This window comes from Ostrinia nubilalis, chromosome 7 (genome assembly GCF_963855985.1).
Source record: "Ostrinia nubilalis chromosome 7, ilOstNubi1.1, whole genome shotgun sequence".
NCBI lineage: Eukaryota > Metazoa > Arthropoda > Insecta > Lepidoptera > Crambidae > Ostrinia > Ostrinia nubilalis.
Window position 1 is genome coordinate 16,901,693 of NC_087094.1, and position 8,638 is coordinate 16,910,330.

At 40.3% G+C, this 8,638-nt stretch overlaps 1 protein-coding gene across 1 annotated transcript; it reads right to left on the minus strand.

The window, feature by feature from the left end:
- Positions 1-372: 372 nt before the first annotated feature.
- On the minus strand, positions 373-7,281 carry LOC135073454 (serine protease inhibitor Kazal-type 5-like). Its single transcript, XM_063967636.1, has 3 exons — positions 7,250-7,281; positions 3,586-7,161; positions 373-1,137 (listed from the first exon to the last, which is right to left on the minus strand). Exons 1-3 carry the CDS (start codon positions 7,263-7,265, stop codon positions 416-418), a joined length of 4,314 nt encoding a protein of 1,437 aa, XP_063823706.1. The 5' UTR covers positions 7,266-7,281; the 3' UTR covers positions 373-415.
- Between the last annotated feature and the right edge of the window lie 1,357 nt (positions 7,282-8,638).

Genomic DNA, 8,638 nt, shown 5'->3' on the forward strand with positions numbered 1-8,638 from the left:
CCGCTTTACCCCCTACCTACGTAATAACATCTACCTGCATGCCAAATTTCAGCCCGATCCGTCCAGTGATTTGGGCTGTGCGTTGATAGATCACTATGTCAGTCAGTCAATCAGTCAGTTATATATATTTAGATATGTAAAGGCATAGGAATGGGACTCAACTTCTTATTCCCACTGCTACAGATTCTGGTTTAATACCTACTTGCCTGTGTAGAAAAGATCTACAGTTATTAAACACCAGTGAAGGTCAAGCAAGGGAAGACTTTAGTCTCGAAATTAACCAAAAGAAAATGGGCGCAGGTAAAAACTAAGGATAACAAAGGATAGAAAAATATCATCACAATACTATATTTATCAATTTTATTATTCTTCATGAAAATACCTACATTAACCAATTATAATGCATGTGATTTATTTATTTCTTTATTTTTATGTCACTTGCTATCGTAAGTAAAAGAAGGCCTAAATCATCACGTCTTTTATTCTCACAGTTGAAGAGGCACTGGTTCCCATAGGTTTTCCCGTCGCTGCTAGTCACCGGATCATAGTTCTTTGGGCATGCGCAGCCGCAAGCACCTTCACTGGTCACTTCCAGGCAGGGAAGACCTTCTTTCACCCTCTTCTGACTCGCACATTGCAACGCGCAAATATTTGTGTAAGTTTTCCCATCATTTCCACAAACGGGACAATAGTCATTTGAACAAGTGCAACTACCGCATTCTCCTTCATAAGCAACGATCAATGGGGGCAAATCCTTCCTTGCTCGTTTTGCATTCTCACATCTCAGGACACAACGGGTCGCATACGTGTTATCGTCGCTGGCACATACCGGTTGATACTCATATGTGCAGGCACACTCGACACATTGTCCTTCATAATCTATACCAATCGATGGCAGACACATTTTTTCCCTTTTCTTGTTGTGACAAGCTAGAGAACAGGCGCTACTATAAGTTTTCTCGTCCGTGCCACAAACAGGGTCATAAATCGCCGGGCATATGCATTGGACGCACTCACCTTCATACGCTATTGTCAAGTTCTCAAGACCTTCTCTTCGTCTCTTTTTATTTTGACATTCAAACATGCAAATGTTGCTGTATGTAATGCCATCAGATCCACAGACTGGCCTGAGATCAGCTGTGCACACACAAGTGATACATTCACCGTCATACAATATCGTCAATGGTTCTATTCCTTGTTTTTCTCTGTGTTTGTTTTCGCAATTAAATGAGCAGTTATTTCCATAAGTTTTCTCGTCGCTACCACAAACAGGATTATAATTCAACGGGCAAATACACTCAATACATTTATCATCATAAAGAATCTCTAATTTTGGCAAACCTTGTGCCTGCCTTTTGGCATTTTCACATTCAAAGATACATTTGTTACCGTACGTATTCCAGTCACTTCCGCATACTGGTTTAAATTCTTTAGAGCAAGGGCAATGAATACATTCTCCTTTATATTGAACTGTTAACGCTGTTTTATTCTGCTTTTCTCTTATCTTATTTTCACACTCTAAGACACAAGAATTTGGATAGGTGTTATCATCGCTTGCACACAGCGGTACATATTCAAGTGTACATGGACATTGAACACATTCGCCTTTATATTTGATGTCTAATGGTGGCATATTTCTCGCTTTTCTTATACTGTTTTCGCATTCTAATGTACAAGGATTGCTGTAAGTAATTCCATCACTGGCGCATATGGGGTTGTATTCTTTAGTGCACTTGCATATAATACATTCACCCTCGTGCAACAAAGTCAGCCGCGGCAAACATCGTCTTTCTCTCCTTTTATTCTCACATTTAAAAGCACATTTATTACCATAAGTAACGCCATCGCTACCACACACGGGCCTGTAGTCTGCAGTACAGATACAATCGATGCAGGTACCATTGTAGTCTTTTGCAATTAGTGACAAGTTTTGTGCTTTTCTTTTTGTGTTTTCGCAATCTAACGCACATGGGTTGCTGTAAGTGTTTCCGTCAGTGCCGCAAATAGGGTTGTATTCTTTAGTACAGATGCAAACTATGCATTCTCCCTCATACAAAAAATTTACAGGTGGTAATCCTCGTTTCTCTCTTAGTTTATTATCACAACCAAGAGTACATCCGTTGCTGTATGTTTTCCCGTCGCTGCCACACACGGGCCTGTAGTCTGCGGTGCAAAAACAATCCACACAAGTGTCATTGTAGTCGATGGCAATTGGTGGTAAGTTCTGTGCTTTTCTTTTAGCATTTTCACAATCTAAAGCACATGGATTGCTGTAATTGTTTCCATCAGTGCCACATATCGGAGCGTATTCGTCAGTACAAATACAGTTGATACAATCTCCGTTGTATAGTAAATCTAGTGGCGATAAACCTCGTTTTTCTCTACGACGATTTTCACAACCAAGGGCACAAGCATTTCCGTAAGTATTCCCATCGCTGCCGCATACAGGAGTGTAGTCTGCGGTGCAAATACAATCTATGCAAGCACATTTATAGTCTATTGAAATTGGTGGTAATTGTTTCGCTTTTCTTACGGCGTTCTCACAGTCTAGCGCACAAGGATTGCTGTAAGTTACTCCGTCACTGCCACACACTGGGTTGTATTCTTCAGTGCAGGTGCATTCAACACATTCACCGTCATACAGCAAGTCCAGCGGCGGCAAACAACGTTTTTCTCTCCTTCGATTCTCACATCCAAAAGCACATTTATTACCATAAGTAACGCCGTCGCTTCCACATACAGGAGAGTAGTCTGCAGTACAGATGCAATCGATGCAGGTACCATTGTAATCTTTTGAAATTTGTGGTAAATTTTGTGCCTTCCTCTTAGCGTTTTCACAATCTAACGCACATTGGTTACTGTAAGTGTTACCGTCAGTACCGCAAACTGGATTGTATTCCTTAGTGCAGGTGCATTTAACACATTCGCCGTCATACAGCAAATCCAGCGGTGGCAAACATCGTTTTTCTCTCCTTCGATTTTCACATCCAAAAGAACATTTATTACCATAAGTAACGCCATCACTTCCGCACACGGGCCTGTAGTCTGCAGTACAAATACAATCGATGCAGGTACCATTGTAGTCTTTTGCAATTAGTGGCAAGTTTTGTGCTTTTCTTTTTGTATTTTCACAATCTAGTGCACAAGGATTGCTGTAAGTGTTTCCATCAGTGCCGCAAATGGGGTTGTATTCTTTAGTGCATATGCATTTAATACATTCGCCGTCATACAGCAAGTCCAGCGGGGGCAAACATCGTTTTTCTCGCCTTCGATTCTCACATCCAAAAGCACATTTATTACCATAAGTAACGCCATCGCTACCACACACGGGCCTGTAGTCTGCAGTACAGATACAATCGATGCAGGTACCATTGTAGTCTTTTGCAATTAGTGACAAGTTTTGTGCTTTTCTTTTTGTGTTTTCGCAATCTAACGCACATGGGTTGCTGTAAGTGTTTCCGTCAGTGCCGCAAATAGGGTTGTATTCTTTAGTACAGATGCAAACTATGCATTCTCCCTCATACAAAAAATTTACAGGTGGTAATCCTCGTTTCTCTCTTAGTTTATTATCACAACCAAGAGTACATCCGTTGCTGTATGTTTTCCCGTCGCTGCCACACACGGGCCTGTAGTCTGCGGTGCAAAAACAATCCACACAAGTGTCATTGTAGTCGATGGCAATTGGTGGTAAGTTCTGTGCTTTTCTTTTTGTATTTTCACAATCTAGTGCACAAGGATTGCTGTAAGTGTTTCCATCAGTGCCGCAAATAGGGTTGTATTCTTTAGTGCATATGCATTTAATACATTCGCCGTCATACAGCAAGTCCAGCGGCGGCAAACATCGTTTTTCTCTCCTTCGATTCTCACATCCAAAAGCACATTTATTACCATAAGTAACGCCGTCACTTCCGCACACGGGCCTGTAGTCTGCAGTACAAATACAATCGATGCAGGTACCATTATAGTCTTTTGCAATTGGTGGCAAGTTTTGTGCTTTTCTTTTTGTATTTTCGCAATCTAACGCACATGGGTTGCTGTAAGTGTTTCCGTCAGTGCCGCAAATAGGGTTGTATTCTTTAGTACAGATGCAAACTATGCATTCTCCCTCATACAAAAAATTTACAGGTGGTAGTCCTCGTTTCTCTCTTAGTTTATTATCACAACCAAGAGTACATCCGTTGCTGTATGTTTTCCCGTCGCTGCCACACACGGGCCTGTAGTCTGCGGTGCAAAAACAATCCACACAAGTGTCATTGTAGTCGATGGCAATTGGTGGTAAGTTCTGTGCTTTTCTTTTAGCATTTTCACAATTTAAAGCACATGGATTGCTGTAAGTGTTTCCATCAGTGCCACATATCGGAGCGACTTCGTCGGTACAAATACATTTGATACATTCTCCGTTGTATAGTAAATCTAGTGGCGACAAACCTCGTTTTTCTCTACGACGATTTTCACAACCAAGAGAACAAGCATTTCCGTAAGTATTCCCATCGCTGCCGCATACAGGAGTGTAGTCTGCGGTGCAAATACAATCTATGCAAGCACATTTATAGTCAATTGAAATTGGTGGTAATTGTTTCGCTTTTCTTACGGCGTTCTCACAGTCTAGTGCGCAAGGATTGCTGTAAGTTACTCCGTCACTGCCACACACTGGATTGTATTCTTCAGTGCAGGTGCATTTAATACATTCACCGTCATACAGCAAGTCCAGCGGTGGCAAACAACGTTTTTCTCTCCTTCGATTCTCACATCCAAAAGCACATTTATTACCATAAGTAACGCCGTCGCTTCCACATACAGGAGAGTAGTCTGCAGTACAGATGCAATCGATGCAGGTACCATTGTAATCTTTTGAAATTTGTGGTAAATTTTGTGCCTTCCTCTTAGCGTTTTCACAATCTAACGCACATTGGTTACTGTAAGTGTTACCGTCAGTACCGCAAACTGGATTGTATTCCTTAGTGCAGGTGCATTTAACACATTCGCCGTCATACAGCAAATCCAGCGGTGGCAAACATCGTTTTTCTCTCCTTCGATTTTCACATCCAAAAGAACATTTATTACCATAAGTAACGCCATCACTTCCGCACACGGGCCTGTAGTCTGCAGTACAAATACAATCGATGCAGGTACCATTGTAGTCTTTTGCAATTAGTGTTAAATTTTGTGCTTTTCTTTTTGTATTTTCACAATCTAGTGCACAAGGATTGCTGTAAGTGTTTCCATCAGTGCCGCAAATAGGGTTGTATTCTTTAGTGCATATGCATTTAATACATTCGCCGTCATACACCAAGTCCAGCGGCGGCAAACATCGTTTTTCTCTCCTTCGATTCTCACATCCAAAAGCACATTTATTACCATAAGTAACGCCGTCACTTCCGCACACGGGCCTGTAGTCTGCAGTACAGATACAATCGATGCAGGTACCATTGTAGTCTTTTGCAATTAGTGGCAAGTTTTGTGCTTTTCTTTTTGCAATTTCACAATCTAGTGCACAAGGATTGCTGTAAGTGTTTCCATCAGTGCCGCAAACTGGATTGTATTCCTTAGTGCAGGCGCATTTAATACATTCACCGTCATACAGCAAGTCCAGCGGCGGCAAACATCGTTTTTCTCTCCTTCGATTCTCACATCCAAAAGCACATTTATTACCATAAGTAACGCCGTCACTTCCGCACACGGGCCTGTAGTCTGCAGTACAGATGCAATCGATGCAGGTACCATTATAATCAATAGTGATTGATGATAAATTCTGTTTCTTGCGATCTACATTTTCACAATCCAGTCTGCAAGCGTTTTCGTATGTGACGCCATTGCTGCCACACACTGGGCTACCTTCCGCGACACATTCACAAAAAGTACAAACTCCTCGGTACTTCTTATACAGCACTGGAAGTCCAATTCTATCTATTTTTTTATTTTCACAAGCCAATTCGCAAGGATTACCATAAGTTTTACCATCGCTGGCACAAAGAGGATCTCCAATGGCTGTGCAAAAGCAGTTTTCGCATTCCCCTTTATATTCAATTGATATTAATGTGAGGTTTTGCTTTTTTCTGTACTTGTTTTCACAATCTAGTAAACATTTGTTGTTGTACGTGTTTCCATCAGTACCGCAGACTGGATTGGATTTTTTAGGGCAGTTACATTTAATGCAATTTCCCTTGAACAACAACTCCAAAGGTGATAGGCCAGATCGTTGTCGCACTTGATTTATACATTTTAATTCACATTTATTTTTGTATGTTCTGCGATCGCTAGCACACACAGGGTCCAGAACACCAGGACACACGCATCTGACACACTTACCTTTGTAGCGAATTGTTATTGGACTCAAACACTGTTTTTCCCTTCTCTTGTTCTCACATTCTAGCTCACATGGGTTACCATAATCTTTGCCATCACTGCCACAGATGGGGTCGCTAATCGCTGGGCAGGCACAGCTGACGCATGGACCTTTGTACAATTGTTGTACCTCTGGGTAGCCCATCGCATATCCAATTCTATTTTTGCAAGCCAGGTGGCAGGGAGTATTGTACGTGGTCCCATCGCTTCCACAAACAGGTTCGATATTCAGAGGACACATGCAGCTCTCGAAGAAGCAAGCTCCTGAATAAGCTAATCTAATCGGCTGGAGACCTTGAGCCTGATTTTTGCGACTAGCACATTGCAGCAGGCAAATATTTCTGTACGTTACACTGTCTGTACCGCAGACCGGCGTGATGATGCTGGAGCAGATACAGGGTGTGCTCGAACAATTTCCCTCGTGTGCAACGACGATGGGTCCAAGGCCCAGACGCTCGCGTCTGCTGCTCTCACATTTCAAGTAGCACTCGTTGCTGTAGGTGTAGTTATCACTGCCACATACCGGTAGGACGACTTGAGGACAAATACACGGGTCTTCTAGACATTCACCGTTCCCTTTGAGGAAGATGGGCGGCAGGCCTCGTCTTATGTTTTCAAAACTTATACAGTTCATGACACATACGTTCGTGTAGGTTCGTCCATCGGTTCCGCAGACAGGATAGTAAATATAGCTACAAGCACAGTCGATGATGGGTGGCGGCAATGGTGCTATTACCGATGATGAATTTTTGTTACCTGCGTGAGATGTGGAAGCATCTTGGAACTTGGTGTGAAGAATAACGAGAACCAGTAGTCCTGTTGACAAAAATAAAATAAAAAATATTAAAAATTATCACAATTAGTATTTCAGACTAAAGAATTAGTGCAAAAAATCAAAAATTACCCGCGCCAATCTTCATCTTGCGGTCGGCCTGAGCTGATTACATTTGAAAGGGTCCTTTATTAATTTATATTGCTCGTGTTGTTTGTTCTACACAAGATTTATGTCTTGTAGCGCACCTTCTGTGCAAATAATAGTACATAACTAGTCGCTTTTACCTGCTTCACCTGTTTTTATATTTTTATGTAGGTATCTGTAAGTTTTTTGGATTCGGTTCTAATAAATTATCTGTATTCATATAATAAAATAAACTAAGTATTGATGAAACAAACGCTGGCCGTAACAGCGTATTACACTTGAAAATTTCAACAATTTTGGGACCTCTGGATCTGAAGCAGATGATCTTAATTACCACTAGACCACAGAGGCGGTTAAAACCACCCACTGAAATAACTACTAATGTTTTTTAAATCGTGTAGATGGTAACAAATCTAGACCGTGTAGATGGTAACCGATGAAGCCTTTTTGGACTCTAGTCCTTGGGCTGATGGCTCTAATACATACCTACATTTATTTTTGAATTAAAGAAATTAAAATTTTTAATGTACAATTAATCAATGAACATGATCAATAGACAAAGAGAATAATCGCTTATTGTTATAATGTAAATAATTTTGAAAATCTAAATCATTAATTAATGTTGTTATTTGTAAAACAACAATATAACCATTTCTTAGGAAAAACTCGTATAATGCGTTTCAATGTTATTGTCTTTGAATAATAATGGTGTTTATCACAAGTGGGTATAACTGCGAACACCTTTGTAAACAGTAAAAAAGTATAAAAAATTACCTTATGTACAGGCTGATCTGGCATCTGGTAAACAAGTTGGTGGAGCCATTTTGAGAATATAATCGGCCGTTTGATCCTATGTGAGCAACTTTTTTTTAGTCTTTTTTGTTTTTAAATGTATTTTTTGCTAAAATACATTGTAAGAGAATATGGACGTCGTTATTTTTCTGTATACTTAGCTAACTAGGATTTTTAATAATTTTGAATACTTACTAAAATACTTAACTTAAAACGAAGTGTACCTATCGAGATTTACTGACAGAGCAGGGAATAAAGACGAAAAAGATAGGTTTGTATATTTTAAATTGTCTCCTTTTTCTAAAATAAAAGTGATTTTTTAAGCCATTAAACTGAATTTTTAAGACAGCATGTAGTAGGTAGGTTAGCATGCAACAAATAATGTGAACACTTTATTTGCATTGTACCTCGGCCGTTTGATCCTTTGTCAACGTAAACTGAGTTCAGGAACTGTAAACGTGGGGTCACGATGTAAGTAAGCAACGTACATAGGTAATCTAAACCTGGGACCAGCTAATTTGTCCAGCATTCTACAGAATGTTGAGTTATGTTGTTCGAATAGTTAACCATTTTATTATTGCG

Coding starts and splice junctions, on each gene's coding strand:
- LOC135073454 (XM_063967636.1), bottom strand. Junction 1,138..3,585: donor GAAAACATACAGCAACGGAT/GTACTCTTGGTT, acceptor GTGTGTGCACAG/CTGATCTCAGGCCAGTCTGT.